General features: G+C 42.7%; 2 protein-coding genes across 2 annotated transcripts in view; one reads left to right on the top strand and one right to left on the bottom strand.

Moving 5' to 3' along the window:
- The window catches only part of LOC307040427 (transcription factor Maf-like), a 46,774-nt gene extending 35,392 nt beyond the window's left edge, over positions 1–11,382 (top strand). The window contains exon 3 of the mRNA XM_079683239.1: positions 10,877–11,382. The gene's annotated coding sequence lies outside the window, so the exon portion shown is untranslated. The remainder of the gene's footprint in view (positions 1–10,876) is intronic.
- Positions 10,820–18,455, bottom strand: part of wwox (WW domain containing oxidoreductase) — a 134,850-nt gene continuing 127,214 nt past the window's right edge. Inside the window, exon 9 of the mRNA XM_079683238.1 lies at positions 10,820–12,192. Within this exon, the coding sequence (XP_079539364.1) occupies positions 12,001–12,192 (192 nt within the window). The 3' untranslated portion in view covers positions 10,820–12,000. The remainder of the gene's footprint in view (positions 12,193–18,455) is intronic.

Raw genomic sequence — 18,455 nt, forward strand, 5'->3', positions numbered from 1 at the left:
TGGCTGCCGGCCTGACTTACAGCAGGCAGAGTTATGGACAAAGGTTGAGACACAGTGCATTGCACTCCTCTGCAACTCAGATCAACAGAGGCCAGACAACACTGTACACTGCACTGAATACAAAATGATGCACAGAGGGTGATAGACAAAAATAAAAACTCAAGTGGAGAAGCAGTGATCAACAACGCATCCCTCTCGGGAAGCATCTTCAGTCTTTGAGCTCATTATGTTCATGAGGCAAGATAAAAGCAGCCGCATATCAGCGTGAGAGGAAATTCTAATAACGGAGATGTGAATTAATGCCAAACTTTCTCACACATGATGAAAACAGACGTGAGTAAGTACACCTACTATCTAGAGTCGCAGGCTGTTTGGCCCGCAGCATTAAAAGTGCAGCTAAGAGCGAGTCGAACTCTGTCAGTGCCATATCTCCAGCTCAGCAGACCTTTAGAGGGGATGAGAGAATGGGACTCTCTTTGTTCAGATCCTCTCCTCCATCTCCTCCTCCTTTCTTTCACTCAGTAAAGTATTTCCCCAGAATCTAGCTGTTGTTTCGCTCTGAGCCTTAGCTGCTCTAAACTCAAAGCATTCATTCTGCGATACCTTCTCCGGAGCAAATACATAAACACAGAATCAAAAATACAAACACTGCTTGAGGGGGAATATTTGACTGTGCAGAGAGCCTTTTTCTCTATGTTCAGAAGTCCAGTATCTTTGGCTTTCTTCTTGACATTAGATCTGAATATTTAAAACAAAGATCTCTTCCTTCATGTTCTTTTTCACTCTTTTATCTTTGAATATGCCAGTTATTTCACACCTGTGACCCCGACTGCCGTAAACCAAGAGTCAACCATTCCCTCAAGCCCTCTCTGACTTTGTCTCTCCTCTCTTTTCCCCTCTCATGATTTTCCATCTGCAAACATGTCTCCTGTCTTCTAAACGTCTCTTTGCGCCGCTGGCTCTGTAAGATTTAGAGCCGTTTTCAAAGGAATTAAAAAAGGTCCTATCCATAATCACTAAAAGTGCCCCCGCCTTCTGCAGAATTACAATAACACGCATTTGAATGACTGAGCTCAATGTCTGTATCTGCTGTATATCACTGCTAGTCATGACTCATACTGCAGGCCCAGCCGAGCTGCGAGCTAAGATTCAGTTCCATGTTAATATCCTGCAGATTAAGTGGTGGGGTGACCATTGTATCACTGCGGAGTATGTTAGCTTCTTGTTTTCCACGCCGACGCAATGGAATATAATTAGTCGATAGCTGTTGATGTTTGCACTCCGGCCTTTGTTCGATGCTAATAAATGCTAACAACAAAGAGTGAGGCCGTATGTCATTTGCTGCATTAGCTACCACACTGTTTTCTCAGGCAGACTGCTCGTGAGTACATTACATACATTAGCAGTGCTTCCATTCTCAGTCCTCTGATTACAATAAATGCTTCCTCGCATTGTAACGATGGTCTTACAATAATGGGCCATAAATTAATACAGTGCTCAGCAGCAAATACTATTATGCTGTTAGTGTTTACATTATATGTGGCTGAATTGGTGGATAATTACCATTCACAAAGGCAGTCACTCTAACACAACTGCCATTTAGTGTCCATTTGTCACCATGTTGGGGAGGGGGGGGGGGGGGGGGGGGAGGGCTGCATTCTGATCAGGATATCAATGCCCCAAATCCTCATTGATTGGAACACGGGATCAATAAGCGTATCACTAGCTGTGTCTTACCGCTATTAAAATACATCAGCGAGTGGGCTGGATCTCTTTTCTTTAATCTCACAGAAAAAGAGGGCAGGTGTGGAAAGCTTATTAAGGTATAATTCACAGCTCTGTCTGTGTCATTTGGGCTTTATGTTATCGCTGAGATCATTACCACACACTAGTGTGTAGAAACCCTGTGAGTGAGTGGCAAGCGTGTGTGTGTGTGTGTGTGTGTGTGTGTGTGTGTGTGTGTGTGTGTGTGTGTGTGTGTGTGTGTGTGTGTGTGTGTGTGTGTGTGTGTGTGTGTGTGTGTGTGCGCTGGGGGTGCGCTGGGGGTGCTTCCATATGAAATGTACACGAGGGTGAATCTCAGTGGTGTTAATGGCTTTTTAAATGTCAGGGAAAGTCAGGGAATGATAAAAGAGAGATCTGTTATCCACTGTCCTCATGATCACCGTGGAGCATGTCACTGCTCTCACCTCACAGTGTGTGTGTGTGTGTGTGTGTGTGTGTGTGTGTGTGTATGTGTGTGTGTGTGTGTGTGTGTGTGTGTGTGTGTGTGTGTGTGTGTGTGTGTGTGTGTGTGTGTGTGTGTGTGTGTGTGTGTGTGTGTGTGTGTGTGCGTGCATGCATGCATGTGTGCAGGAGTAGGCCAACTTCCACCAGTGCTGATGTCAGCATGATTTGTGCACCAATCAGATTAACTCTGATACAGAGGGAAAGAATGAGAGAAAGAGTAAAGAGAATGGCGAGGGGGCGTCCGACATTACTTCTGGGTTTATTGTCGTGGTTTTCAACTTGTATTTGGACGATTTCAAATAATGTGGTTTTTTATTATTTGACGTTAACATACTATCAAGTTTAATATATATTTATTCCTTACAGATCAGTCTCAATATCGATATCTTCACATTAATAGATATATGTATATTATATATATCTATAAAATACAGAGTATATACATATATGGCAAAGCTGGAATTACACTATTTCCCTGGACAGAGGCCAAAATGGATAAAGATGAACTATTTTCTATCAGACATTTCAAATCAAACAGTTGTTGTTTTTCTGTGTTTTTATTTACTTACGTATTTGTGAGGAACAACATTTTCAGCATGTGGTGATGGACAGTTTTTTCTATAATGTGGAGCTAGTTAACAATTATTGTAATCCAGATCAACAACACTCACATTACACATCAGTCCATCCAGATTCTACAGTCCAGTCTGTGTACCTGCCTCCAGAAACACACACACCCGTTCGCTGGGAGTGACACCACAGGTGTGTGATGTCAGCACTGTTGTTGCTCCGGCTGGATTCATCTTTAAGGAGAAATAATCCCACGTTTACCCTCAGATCTGAAATCATCCCCAAAACCCACACAAACCATGCTCTATATAATAAACTGTGTATGTGTACCTGTGTGTGTAATGTGTGTAATGTGTGTGTGTGTGTGTGTGTGTGTGTGTGTGTGTGTGTGTGTGTGTGTGTGTGTGTGTGTGTGTGTGTGTGTGTGTGTGTGTGTGTGTGTGTGTGTATATGTGGTTTGCCAGGTGTCCTGGCCTGCTCTAACAGAGGGTTGAGTGATGTCACAGCAGACTGCATTTTAATAGAGAGGGAAGCAATTAGAGAGGGGACAGGGCGAGAGGTGGAGAGATGGAGGGGCTGTCTGTTTGACACACAGTACGCACAGTTCACACACACTCTCTCTCACACACACACACACACACCCTCATTACTAAGGATGAGTTAATTAATTGCACAGTGATTCAAGGTACTTGTAATTAATCTCGTAGGTATGTGAGTGTGTTTTTGAGAGGTGACTTTTCTCCCTTCCCTTTATCCCTTTGTCACACACATTATATCTCGCACAAGCACACGGACATACACATTAGTATTGCAAACCATTCTTTTAATAAAGATTCTTAACAAAAATAGTATCTTCTTATTCGCCAGGGTGCTGTTATTGTTGGTACTGTCAGTATCAGCGTCAGGTTAATTATCCCATATTGCTGTACTTAAATTCATTAATTGCTCATTAAATGTATTGCTGTAAACTGTACCTTGATTTATTGAGCCTTATCTTTTACATACAATTTTGTATGTTGTAAGTTGTTTCGCTTTTTTGAAATGTAGCTCTTCGTCTCTGTGACACTGTGCTGTTTTAAACCCGAAGCTCACATTATGCAGGCAAATAAATGACAGCAATATTATATGAGGTCATAGAGCTTTTTCCGCCCTGTATGTATTTTGGCTTTGTTTTTTATTTGGTTAAAAGGCTTTTCACCCAAACAGCCCCAATCAGGGAGAGAGATGGAGGGAAATACATTATTTACTTTATAGTGCCCGGTTACATCATGTCCAGCAGGAATGGCTTTTATTCCTCCTCAGAGCTCTTAGCACATTCCTTTCTTTTTCTATGGATTGGCCCAGTTGAAAAATTATGCGTATTAATCTTGGCCTCCTCTACCCATGATCTTTTGCATTTATCAGCACGAGCGGGAGTGGTGTAGCAATCACATTTGGAAATTAAACAAATAAAAAAGTTGAAGATAGCTGAGTGAGTGATGAGGCCGGCCAATTGGTAGCACCATAAATCTCCGCCTGTCACCACCCCACCTCTGCCGATACACATTTAGATATTGTTATGATTTCAGCGTGTTTGCATATATGAGCCTAATTTATTAGAATCAAACACCATCAGGCTTATTTACAAGCAAGTCCTGGTCCGCTGCCAATAAGCCCATTAAGTGCATTGTTGGAGAGTGGTTATATGATCAAATACACAATAGTAATTGTGAGTGGAGAGAGGCCGGAGCGATTCTCAATGAGGTGATTATCTGCGCTCAGGTTATTGCGCTATTTCAGCATGACATGTAAATCTGCATCACACCGTCAATCACAGTCTACACCGTCAGAGAAGTGAGCTGTGAAAATGCCAATGACAACACTAAAGGGTGATGAGCGGAAAATAATGGAATATGAAACTGCTGCAAGACCAAAAATGAAGTATTCCATATTTGCGTTTGAGAGAATGAAATATAACGATTATGTTTTATTTTATTTTAGATTAAACTATCTTTACAGCTCCAGATGGCCCCATTGAGGAGCTGAAACACCCCCCATCTTTCTCTCTCTATCAATCATTCCTTTTATCCACGTCCTTCTCTATCTCCCTGTTTGGTTTCCTTGTGTTCTCTGTCACAGTATCGCAGTATATCTGGATATGTCAATGATATACATGTATTTGAGCTAAGTGGGACTGGATAACAAACATCAATTCCTTTTAAGGTACTGACCAAAATGGTTGTGTGACAAGAAATGAATGGATTGGTCATATTGTATACTTATTCATATTCTGCAGAGAGTTTCTGATTTAAAGCATTCTGCCACTTAAGGGAATTAAATGTGACTGCTTGTTTTAGACATTCATAATTGGAGAAGTTGTGGCTTCTTCTAAAATAAATAAATGGGGAGGTGGTAGTACAAAAGCATCTTCATTGTCATCATGTTGGCACTAAATCAGAATCTGTTTTATTACCAAATAGGTTTACACATGCAAGGAATTTGCATGTGTAAAAAAATGAATACGTAGAAAAACGAAAATAATAAAATAGAACTGTTATGACAGAAACTCAGGTAACACATTGTTGCAGGTTTTAAAACGTTCAAACAATCCCCTAGTTTTACTTTTGGGGACTAGAAAGTAGTTCCCAGCCAAGTTTGCACATCTAAATTAGAGCTTCATAAAGCCAGGTGCAAAATATTTTACACCTTTTGCATTCACTTCCTTACATGTCATGTCATTCATTACTTCAGACATTCAAGAAATCAAACAGTCATACCCACGACGCACACACACACACACACACACACACACACACACACACACACACACACGCACACACACACACACACACACACACACACACACACACACACACACACACACACACACACACACGCACACGCACACGCACACTCTGACTGACAAAAGAAGAGACAGAGAGAACAGGGGTCTGGGGCTAAGTAAGCGGTGCACCAGGTTATGCGTCATTTACCGCAGCTCAATAACAACCTTTCTCTCCGCCCGACACACCTGGTCACACAAAATGACACTCGCTGTCCTCTGAGAAAACACACTCACGCACAAACACACACACTTCATATCTCCTTTCACCCTACGGTGGCCTTAACCAGACACATCACATACTCACTCTACTATCTGCGTGTGACAGATGTATTTATGTAATGGTTTTGAAAGGTATTGATTCACACGGCGGAGCCAGTTAAGAAACAGAGAAAAATGAGATTTCAAAATCAACATGGCTGAGGGGGTGGGGGGTTGTGGGGGGATAGGGCGGTGAGGAGAGGGGTCAGCAGTGGTGGAAAAACATTTGGAAGAAGGAGGGAAGCACATGTACAAATTCACAAAAGAGGAACGGGGAAGACTGAAACAGGTGTGTGTGTGTGTGTGTGTGTGTGTGTGTGTGTGTGTGTGTGTGTGTGTGTGTGTCTGTGTGTGTGTGTGTGTGTGTGTGTGTGTGTGTGTGTGTGTGTGTGTGTGTGTGTGTGTGTGTGTGACCTTGGCGTGGCCTGGTGGTAAAGTGGGGCGTCAGGAGAGTCAGTGTGAGAGCAGCCAAGCGTTCTCCCTCAGATTAGCAGGCTTTATTACTGCCACCAACTGCTGGCCCGACAAATCCTCTTATTTCATTTTACCTTCCTTTACCTCTGCCTTGCTCTTTCTCTTTTCCTCACTCTTTTATTCCTCTAAAAGCTCCCTCCCCCTCTTTTCCTCCCCACTCTGCGGTAGCTTTGCATGCTCTACCTTACCCCCCCCCCCCGCACCACTCAGTTCTTCCTCACATTGTTACAGCCCTATTTTCTATTTCCTCCGTTGTTTCTCCTCATTGTCTTTCCCTCTCCCATACTGCTCTGCCCATACCTATACAGCTCTTTTTTCTGCCTTCCTCGACTCCACCTCTTGCTCCCCTCCTCTCCCTATCTCCCCCCCACCCTCTCCCTCCCTCTCTATAGTGTGATGAATCTGTAGACAGGGGCTAATAATTGTACTTCAGCCCAAGTGCTCATTTTTCTTTGTGTTTGAAAGCCGTGACAGGCAGGAGCTCTTTTTTCTCTTCCTCCCCCGTCCCTCCTCTTCCTCCCTCTCCCTCTCTCTCTCTTTTCTTTCTATCCTCACACAATGGGTGAGTAAAATAACTCAGGGTTTACAAGGTCATGCTGTCTAGCGGTGAGGACACGCTGGGGATTTGGGGCTGGAAGGATTTCCTCAAAGGTGCCGTGTTGAGACTTCAATAAAAACAGAGAAAGTTATAGATCGCACGAGCAGATCTTCGGGGGGAAATAAGTGCATTTGATAGTGAACACGCTCACTGAATCTATCTGGATCCAAATGTTATTAATGCTACTTCAAAGAATCTGTATAAAAGAGCAGGACAAACATTTACTTTGTTGCATTTGCCAACAACTCCAGCGTCTTCGTGTTACAAAACGTTCATCATTTGCAAAGAGTGAGCTACTTAAAATGCAGTACTTCCTGTCATATAAAACATCCACATCTTATTTGTAGTGCATTTCTGAGCATCGGCTGTTTTTCTACTTTAGTGGTTAGTTAAAGAAATGTATCTGGCACAGCAAGACGGGGCAGCCCCCTTGCACCGTTTACCTGAGAAGCCTCACTCACACACATTCACACACTTAACAAACAAGGGGGCTGTAGGGGTTTTGTCCTCCTAAAAGTCCATTCAAATAATATGTTTAAACATTTGCAACACAACTTTTACTGAATTATTCTGAAAAAAAGGTTTTTAAATGTATTAATAAAGGATGTCAAATCCGACCAGTAGCTCTTGGCTTTATGCTGTCCCCTCTGTCCCCCTCTTTCCATATATGTACTCTATACTTAAAACTTTGAATACAAATTACACACATGTAAAAAAAGAAAGGAAATTGTAATATGAAAACCAGGTATCATACAATGGTATTTTTTTCAGGCATTTTTTTAAAGCAATGCAGAGAAGTACAGGCCATTCCAGATGTGTGTTCCCCTGAAACGGGTGCACACTTGAGCTCTACGAGTCAGACACTACGGGGGGTTGAGATTTGATAGTGTGTGTTTCATAAAAATAAACGTGTTAATTATTATGTTTTATAAGTATGTATTGAAGTGCATAGGAATGATCCCTTCACCTGAAATTATTTTGTAAATTAAAACACACATTGTATAAAGACTCATTTCATAAACTTTAAGAATCTGAAGCCTGTTAAATAAATAAGAAAAGGTAAACTATATTATAAAGGGAAAGAAGCCCCCCCAAAATGTTATAAAATCAACTACTGTACCTTGAAGATTTGTTTTCTTTAAATATTATAAATGAATGATCTACTGACGCTGCCAAGACATAATGTGTTCATTGACTCAGCAGTATTACTTTATGAAAATGGATCAAGAGTTGTAATCACAATATCATCCTCAAAAGGGAGAGGTGGAAAGAGAGTAGGGGGAGGGGGAGACCGGAGAGCAAGACTTTATTGCCTGCTGTAGTTAGATGGTAAATTTCCTCCTGGCAGATATTTATTGAGTTAGTTGAGTCTAGAGAGAGCTTTAACATTGATTGTGATCATTAAATATATCCGCTCCAAATGGCAACATGGCATTCCCTCAGTCAATGGAGCCAATAGGAGTAGAACAAAGGCATCATCAGATCAATCCTCTCATAATTATTCCTTGAGAGGTGAAATTAATCACAAGAAGAAATAAAAATAATAATGGAAAATGAAATGGTCAGTCGTAAACAATTACGGCCGAAATTGAAATAAACTCAGTGAAGGGAAAAAAAATCAACTGTAAATCCAACTAATTAAAATAACATTCTAATGCACATTGGTTATTTGGTTTGCACAGGCTTGCAGTTGTTGTATTGCCTTGTTGAGTTATTATAAGAGAGATGAAGTGACAGAGAAATGAAGAGAGACAGGAATTAAAAGTGTGTGTGTTTGCAGGTGTGTGTGTGTGTGTGTGTGTGTGTGTGTGTGTGTGTGTGTGTGTGTGTGTGTGTGTGTGTGTGTGTGTGTGTGTGTGTGTTTGCAGGTGTGTGTGTGTGTGTGTGTGTGTGTGTGTGTGTGTGTGTGTGTGTGTGTGTTTGCAGGTGTGTGTGTGTGTGTGTGTGTGTGTGTGTGTGTGTGTGTGTGTGTGTGTGTGTGTGTGTGTGTGTGTGGGGCCTCCACTGTTGGGTCAAAGGATCAAGGTCCTACACTTGTGAGAGCCGTGCTCCTCTCTCCCCCCCGCTCGCTGAGAGGAAGTGTAGCTTATTGATTAGCTATCAGATGATTCCGATAGGGCCTGATCGATAGGACTTTGTATGAAAGCCAGGCAGGACCCTCCCTCTCCACTCAGGCACACACCCATGGATCGGCCTCTGCAGTGCACAGACGTCTGTTGTTTGTTTGTTCTCCTGAAGATCCTCCTTCGTGTCTCCGGTCCGCCCCACCAATCGAAGGCTTCCTCAAACGCCTGTTTCCCATAGCTCCACTTTTATGTAGTTGTCATTGATAAGCTAGACATGCAGGGATAGCTGAGCACGATGCCTTCATCAGTGTCAGTTATTGTATTCCTCTGTTGAGTCTTCCTCTTTTAGCATTGAGGGAGGTGAGGGAGAGGAAGAAGTCTCAGGTGTGGAATTACTCTCTTTGGGATCATCACTGAAGCAGGTTGTGAAACTGCAATAAAATACCCATCTTAAGAAGTTACTCAGTCTAGAAATCCTTTGAATACAATTATTTCAAAAGCATTGAAGTGTGTCATGTTACAGTAGTCGGATTCATCTTGAGAGATAAGGCTGGAGTTGTCTTTACTATATCCAGTGGTGGCTCAGCCCAACAGGAGTGTTTTTTGGAAACGACAAAACACAGCAGGGCCACTGACTAAATAGGTCTCTGGGGTCTAACAACAAGCAGAGGGAAACTAAACAGCTGACACGCTAAACACAAACTAACCGGGAAATATGTTTGCAGTCACACACTAGTCTCACTCTCGAAGAGGTGTGTGTCATGGTGAAATGTTATATAATTCATTATAGAAGAAAAAAAATGCTCATGTGTGCACAAAATTATTTTAAATGTAGCAGAGATTGAAATCACAGCCGGATCAGCACCATGGACAGCGGTCGTGAGACTCCTTTGTTTTGTTTTATTACGTATTTATTTCAACAAGGACCATGCATACAAATACATTCATCTCAGAAAAGAGAAGAAATTAATTATTCCAGATTTGAGCTAATAGCTCATGTCCATCGGCAGTCCTTGTTATCAATTACACAATTACAAATATAACACTGCTGTTTACTCTTTTTCAGTATGGCCATTTTCATCCATGGGTCACAGCTTTGTTCCGACCCTGAATAGTTAGAACAATCTGCTTGGTTTCCCACTCTTCCTCGCAGGGTACATAAAAGACTGCGAGTGCTCTTGCAGTGTGTGTGTGTGTGTGTGTGTGTGTGTGTGTGTGTGTGTGTGTGTGTGTGTGTGTGTGTGTGTGTGTGTGTGTGTGTGTGTGTGTGTCCAGTGCTGTGAAAGGACAGTGATAAGACAGCTGTACTCTGGGTGCAGGACAGATTAGGACAGGGCAGGACACTGGTATCAGTTTCTCTGCCGGCCATGGCTGTGTCAAGGCTCCGCATGTTTCTGGCTATATCTGTGAGTGTGTGTTCTGTGAGTGTGTCTGCATCGGAGGGACAGGAAAAATAAAAAGGCAGCTCAGATGGTCTGACTGTGTGTCTATGTGTGGACCAAAAAGAACAGAGTTGTTCTGAATGTGTTATTTATGATTGACTGTTTGATCTTTCTTTTGCACATAACTCCTGTCCTAAAGCATTTGAGCAAAGCTTGGAGAAAATGTTTCATTAAATGTGTCACTAAACTCTGTGTAATGTTTTGGCTTTTTTAATACACAATTAATACTTTCCTCAGAAACAGTCCCTCTTAGTCATACTCCAGAGTTGCTCTCTTGTCAGCTACAGAAATATCTCCCCCTAATGGCCTCCAGATGAATGCACCTCCACTTTTGTTCTTAAATAATTTCACACACATCTTACTGTTAAACAGATTTTTATTAATTGTTTTTTTCCCTTTTTGTTTTTTCTTACAGATATCATGACACTGGAATGCTGATGTTTCAAGAGCAACCTCAACACCCAGACTGCCATAAAGCACAATGTCTCAAAAGCGACCCAACAGCGGCTTCAAGGCGACCAATCCACAGCAAACCCCGAAGCCAGATTCAATATTAAAACAATGATGATAAATAATGACAGCGGATGGAAATCCCTCACATTCATCTACTCAAACAACTGGGGAAGAAACACAGAAATTCAAGGTCCTGGACTACTCAAGCGGACATGGATCATCCCACAAATACCTCCAAATTATCATTTAGATTTACCAGAGTATAGATTAAATAAAATAACAAACGATTATGCCCACACCCCTTTAGCACATGCCCAGAATTAAGATATTGTAAATATTGTACAGAAAGTGAATAGGGACATTGATAAGAAATACAAGTATTGCAGAATAATGTATATAGTCATAAGAATCATACCTCTAGTGTGTTTATATATTCATGAGTGTCACATGCCCATTACTCCTTTTTTCTTCTATGCCCAAAAAGATTTAGCACAATGATTAACCAACGATCTCTGTATTTCAATCGGAAACATCTTCGTGGAACTAGAGACTGAATTGAATTGGGAAGACACAGTATTGGGCCTTCAGTGCACTACTGCAGCAAACTGATGCATATGCCATGGAGTGTATGCTTATTAGGTAACCCTGTATTCTTAGCAAGACAGGTCAGTACCTTTTATGAACTTTTAAAAAGACAATTTATAAATGAAAAATAATCAAGAAAGTTATAAAAAGCTAGAGACAAACATAACACATCCCTGAATTTGTCCTAAATCTCCCACCCCCCACCTCCCATTGTAAACTATCACAGCAGAGCTGAACACAACTTTCATTTATTCAGTAGATTGTATATGAGACCCCCTTCTGTACTGTATGTGTAATGTGTTTTAGCCCCCGTAGTGACGTGACATATCCAGATGGACTTCTGTGCTGTGGCAGCTCTCTTGTATTGTGCAGTCAGAATACAGTTACCTTTTATTCAGTTCATACCTAACTGGACATGACCGTAACCCACCACCCTTCCTCTTTGAGATGATTTGGCTAGTCCTCCACCTCCTCTTTCTCCTCCCCCCTCCCCTCTGTCCATCAGAGGGCCTGTATACCTGCTGACCCGTCTGCCACCAGGCGCTCGCTCAGCTCCCACAGGCTGGCGGCGCTGCTCTGGTCCTCGGCCTGGCTGGACGGCAGGCAGCGGAAGCAGTTGTTGAAGTACATGCCGCCCAAGCCCTCCAGCTCCGGAGCCACGGCACAATACACCGTGGTGGCCGCCCCTTGTTGCTACGGAGAAACACACAGAAAGAGATTGGAGGTCAGCGGGCAACTCACGAGACAACGAGACGGCCTCAGCCTGCGGGAGGAGACAAAATAAAGAGAACACATTCACTGACTCACACACTAGGACATGTCCTGTCCAGAGAAGAAGAGAAGGGAACGAACAGCGGACACCAACTACAATGTTATGTCCTCTGTGAGACATACACGATAGACAAGAGACACATCAAGACCGAGTGTCAACAGGAAAGAAAAAAAAGACTACACACGCTGTCTCTCGCTCTGCAGCCCATGATGACTGGGTCATATTACCATGGGAGCAGCATAACCCCTTACTGTACATATATTTATATACATATATTTATTTATTTATTTCTCTATCCGGTGTGTACAGGACTTCTGGCTATATGGGACCATGAGAATGCAACAGATGTAAAGACGGTACAATCTGAGGACATGAAAATTACACCAGCTTCTGTCTGTGGGAATCAGCAGGAAACAACAGCTTTTATGGACCCTGTAAAAGTGTTAATGCTATGGTTATGAACATGTATATGTTCAGATGATGTGTATACTGTATGGGTGCAGCCAGGCTTTCAAAGTTGAGAATATGCATTGGAAATGATGCAAGTACGTGTTTAAATCAGACGTTGGTTGTTATAGATTTGTTCACAAACAGACGAACACGCCACAAGGCTTTTTCTCAAGCTCTCTCAGTAAGTCTCATTTTTAGTTTACATTTAAAGATCACTCAAGTCTAAAGCCGAGACAAACTGAACAAGTAAAACATTATTTGGACGCAACCTGCTAGTTTCTCTAATGCACCACGTCCCATCAGTCAGTAATTAGTAGGGATATTCTTGGAGGACGGAGATTTCTGTGACATTTGAAAATGAATGTTAAAACTGCAGCAGAATAAACACGTCGGAGAGAATTACACACATAACCCAACTGCTCAAAGAGGGATCTTTCATGTTTCAGCTCGGGCTAAAAGCTGCTGTGACAGCTTCCCTGCAAACTCCGGGGCTGGAGACAACTTCTATACGGCCACATGAAATGGCTCGCCTCTTTATCTCCCAATGAGAGGCAGAGAGAGTGAGAAGGGGAGGGGGGGGCAGAGAGAGTGAGAGGGAACGCTGATGTGGAGGCTGAGGACTAATGTTTAGCACAGAGCACTGGCACGCTGTGAGACAACCCCTTGTACGTAGCAGTCAAACATGGGCAAGACACAAACACATACACACATGCATAATGGAGTCACGTTACATGCCAACTGTTTGAACAGCTTCCTAAAGCAGCTGTGAGACAAACACATATGAAGTGGAAAGATCCATTGAGGTCCAAAGCATTTATACTTCTCACATGTACAAACATATGCATATAGATGCAAATGCAATGATTGAAATACACACACCAAGCAGATTCCAAGAAATATTTTTCTCATTAACACACACACACACACACACACACACACACACACACACACACACACACACACACACACACACACACACACACACACACACACACACACACACACACACACACACACACACACACACACACACACACACACACACACACACACACACACACACACACACACACACACACACACACACACACACACACACACACACACAACCCCCCTCTAAGCTCTTAGTAAACTTCCGCCAGTAGCTCTGGTGTGTAACGTCGCAGCAGCAGATTGAGTGTGTTTGAAGTGCAGTGTGATGAGAGAGCTGGTAAACAGCAGATGAAACGGCAGCATCTCTGTGTGTGCCGCTGTCTGTCTCACCTGCCAGTGGGGCGATAACTTCATCCACATCACATGTCTCCATATCAAAGACAGACAAATGCCAAGCAGTGTCTCTGAGTCGCAGGTTCACACGCGCTCAGTTTAACTCATCTCCCTCGCTTAGGGCATCTGATTTGGCTCGTCTGAAAGCTAAATGCCTTTTAAACTCCACTGAAGATTTCAGTGCTGCATGCTCCGACTCGCTGACGCCCGCCTTGAACTTGGCTGACTTTCAAAGCAGTTTGTTTGTGTTGGGTTACCAAACACTGGTGCTGCTGCAAGTACAAAAAAAAAGGATAAAAAAAAAACGTTCAATTTCATAATCCAGATGGATGTGGCTGACTTCATAATGATGACTTCAGTATTTGATTTTTTTACTAAGTTGCTTTTTTTTTTCTATGCCCTGCAACAGTCTAGTTAGTGGTATATGGAGCAGTACATCCACTGTTAGTGCTGTGTCTCCACCAATGTGCTATCTTATTGGTGTTTAGCTCATCCCCTCACCACTTGACCCTGTGACCTCTGCAGAAGATAAGGCTGATGAGATTAGGCATTAACATGCTCAACCACCCACCACAGCCATCTATCATTGTGTGTGTGTGTGTGTGTGTGTGTGTGTGTGTGTGTGTGTGTGTGTGTGTGTGTGTGTGTGTGTGTGTGTGTGTGTGTGTGTGTGTGTGTGTGTGTGTGTGTGTGTGTGTGTGTATTCCCAGATAGGAGGCAAGGGGTGTGTGCGATAGTGAGAAAAAGAACAAGAGGGGGTCTCCAACATTTTCAATACACACACATTACACAATTTGACAAAATCACATACAGTATTCATCTGTGCATGTCTGAACACGAGCATGCGCCTGCACAGACGCACGATCACATACTCAAATAAAAACATGGGACGATCTACATCAAAGGTTACATCAATGAAATTGTGTGCATCATAACAGCCATTTCTAACCCGTGTTAAACTGTAGATTATGCCTGTAAATGTTGCTCTCTACAAACTGATGGATTTCGCTGTGTCTTTCTATCTTCTGCAACTAAATGTGAAGCATTACTTGTGTACAGTAGTTTCAGAGAAACATCTGTGGTGTTTTAGAGTTGATCTAATACTACTACTCAGAGCTGTAGATTCTGACTGGCCTGACAGGTGGACTTGACATGAGACTTCAAATAGTTCTAACACAATAATAATATGCCGCAATTGGTTGTGTTGAGGGTTACTGCAAAGGTTTTGTATCTGTAATTAATAAGTGCATTTACTTAATTATTGTGATTCAATTAATGATGGTCACATGTCCGCCTATTGCTGTGCAATTGGCCCTTTCAGAAAGCCACATTGATTCACCTACATACATTTATTGCTGTTTCTTATTATTATTCAGACTATCTGATCATTTGCAGTGAGGAGACTTAGCTTACTCAACATTCTAATGCCCTAAAGACTCCAGTGAAGACTTACGACTTGACCAGGACTGATTTTGATTTAGTTGAGACTTCGCTTGAACATTCCCAAAAGAAAAAGAGCTCTGCTATAAACACAATGATTTGGGGAGGGGAGAAGACGGGACAAATGATATGCACCAAAACAACAACTAAATCTAAAATGATCCTCTATGCTAAAAATAAAGATTGCCAAGCAATATGACAAACCAAAGGAGCAGGACAGTTCTATGTATTTCTGTATATGTGGAAATGAACATCTAAAATGGTGAGAAAATATTCAAAAACACCAACAAATAAGCTGACTGCAGATAAGCAGCAATGAGCCTGCACTTAGCCTGGGATCTACTACTACGGCTCTGGAACTGCTCTGGGATCAGATCCAAGTCTTCCAATCTCAATATTGACTCTCATGGAAACCATGGACTTGCAATAGAAATGCCCTTGTATAGCGTTACGCAATAACCAGTTGCTGAAACTCCTTAGCGTATTCAAAAGCAAAAAGGCTATGTGGGGGAGATGTGATGTTGTGAATTAACAGTATTGTTACTTTGCTGTGTTCTGTTCTGTGTCTTCATCAACCAAGTTGTACTCAGCCGTACGATCTTTCTCTGACCCTTTGCATGTGACCCCTCACCCCCCACATCTGTAGTTATGACATCTCCCTCTGACCTGGATGTAAATAAACCCAGTACTGTAGAGCAGTCTGTTTTTGGCCCATCCCTGTACATACAAAGTGTAAATACAAACAGCTATGCATGCTGAAAACCTAGCAATTCTTTCAGGTACTTTTATAATCCCCAAATTCTCATATGGCATGTGCTAAAAAAAAAGAATAATTTAAAAAAGGTTTAAAAAAGAAAAGATACAAAAAAAAGGTTTAAAATATGGAGTTGATATTATTGTCGGGCAATATCCTCTCTTGGACAGTGTGTGTAGAGTCTTCCTGTTTTCTTACTCCTGTGGGTGGTTCTCTTCCTTTGCCTGTCCTTCTGTGTTTCTGCTCACCATCTGTGTCAGTGGTTGTCAGTTGGCATTTGTACAGCAGTGAGGGTTGAGGCAGAGCAGAGAGGAGCAGCTGACCTCTGTGATGGCACTCCAATTCAGCAGCAGTGCTATATGTTGGCAAAGCTCTTAATGCCTGGGACACCATTTGAGAGGTTCAGCTCCTGGCATGAACTACAGATCATCACAGCATATGTCATGCTCAAGGCCCTCTGGATGTGCAGCAGGTCAAAACACTGTTTTGGTTGGAGGAAAAATAATGTGCTTACAATTGTTGGTACTTGAATGATGGAAGCTGTCAATCAAAGACAAGCAGCCTCCTGGTATTTGAAGTCACCTCAATGATACTATTTCACCCTATTTAAGAAAACGGTAAACTACAGATTTGTAAACTACAGATTTGTTTTCCTTCATCTATAAGCGGTAAAAAAACCTTAATTCTAATAGTACTTTTTAATCACAACTTATTTTCTACAATCCAATGTCATGAGGCTACAGCATGAATTTGGAAAGTGTTTCCTGGCGTATTGCCACAGTGAGTAAAGGGACCAGGGAGCAGTTTCTGCCTCAGCCCTCGGCCTCGTGGACTAGCTCTCCTGAAAATAGGATTTCAAAGGGATTGTGATTCTGTTTCAGAAATGTTTTGTTTTTTCAGCCTGTGATGTTTCAAATAAATGGAGGTGTCTGATTTTTAATCTGTGCTAAAGATATTTTACATTTAATAAATAACCATTGAAATCAAAACGTTCTGTGCTTGTGTGCAGTTTGTGTGTGTGTGTGTGTGTGTGTGTGTGTGTGTGTGTGTGTGTGTGTGTGTGTGTGTGTGTGTGTGTGTGTGTGTGTGTGTGTGTGTGTGTGTGTGTGTGTGTGTGTGTGTGTATAGACATCTTTGCTCAGCGGTGGTAACCTCTGCGAGCTGACGGCCCAGCTGAAGAGGGAATCCTGGGTAAAGCGGTCCCCTCTGATAAACAAGCTGTCCCTCCATTCATCTTGACCACTCAACCAAGAGGAGAGGAGATGAGCACCTCAAACACCTCAGCACACACTTCAGAAAGTACCCTGACACTCACCCCCTGACCGCTATCCCCCTAACTGAGCTGGGTCAAAGGTCACAGTAGATGTAAGCAAGTAAAGGTGCAGTGCTATTTTTCAGGTCTGGATTCATAACATAATCTGCAAGCCCTCTGAAATGAACCCACTTCTACACATCTAATGCACTGGATGAAGGCTGAAGGCTTTAATGGAGCCATGGCCGTACTGTAATCTTACTGAGAGCTTGTTGAGACCCCCAGAGAATGACCAGCTCTCCTCATCATGGGTCTCCCCAGTGATTAGTCTACCCCTGGTCATCTGTATGTACTAAACTCTATTTCATACCCTCCATTAGCCCACAGGCGGAGGGCTAATACTCACCTACGGGCAGTGTACCCCCCTGAGGGGCATTAAGGACAGGATGGAAGGACCAGCCCTCTCCCCCCCCCCCCCTCCCTCTTTTCTTTCCGTTTCTTCATCATGGTCGCTCAATCTCTCTCAGTCTGTCAGCTTTGCCCCCTGCTCCTTACTCGGCCCTGTTCTTTTCCATCAAACCTCTGCAGATCCCTTTTCCCCTGCAGCCCCTTCCCCTTCCCCCTCCGGCCTCATAACTTACAGGGCATACTGTAGCTGAGGTCTCATGGGTAAACGGTCATAGTAGGACCTCTTGGAGAGAAATGGATCTCTTTCCCCGGAGTCCCAGATCACAGAAGAGCCCTGTTGACATTCTTTCTTTCTATATAAGCGAGCAGAGTGATGTAGTAGGAGATGAGGAGGCAGAGAGAGAATGGAGCAGAGGAATAAACTATGTAGGAGTGACAGGAACACAACACATAGCCCAGCAGAAACCCCCCCTTCTCTCTCTTTCTCTCTGCGGCCCTCCCTTTACCCCTTCTGTGCCAGATAAGATCAACCGAGTGTCAGTCATCAACTGCCTCCTGTCCCCCTGTGATTGTTCATCTGCTTTGTGTATGTTTGCTGGAGTGTGTGTGCAAAT

Source organism: Notothenia rossii (genome assembly GCF_949606895.1).
Source record: "Notothenia rossii genome assembly, chromosome: 5".
NCBI classification, from domain to species: domain Eukaryota; kingdom Metazoa; phylum Chordata; class Actinopteri; order Perciformes; family Nototheniidae; genus Notothenia; species Notothenia rossii.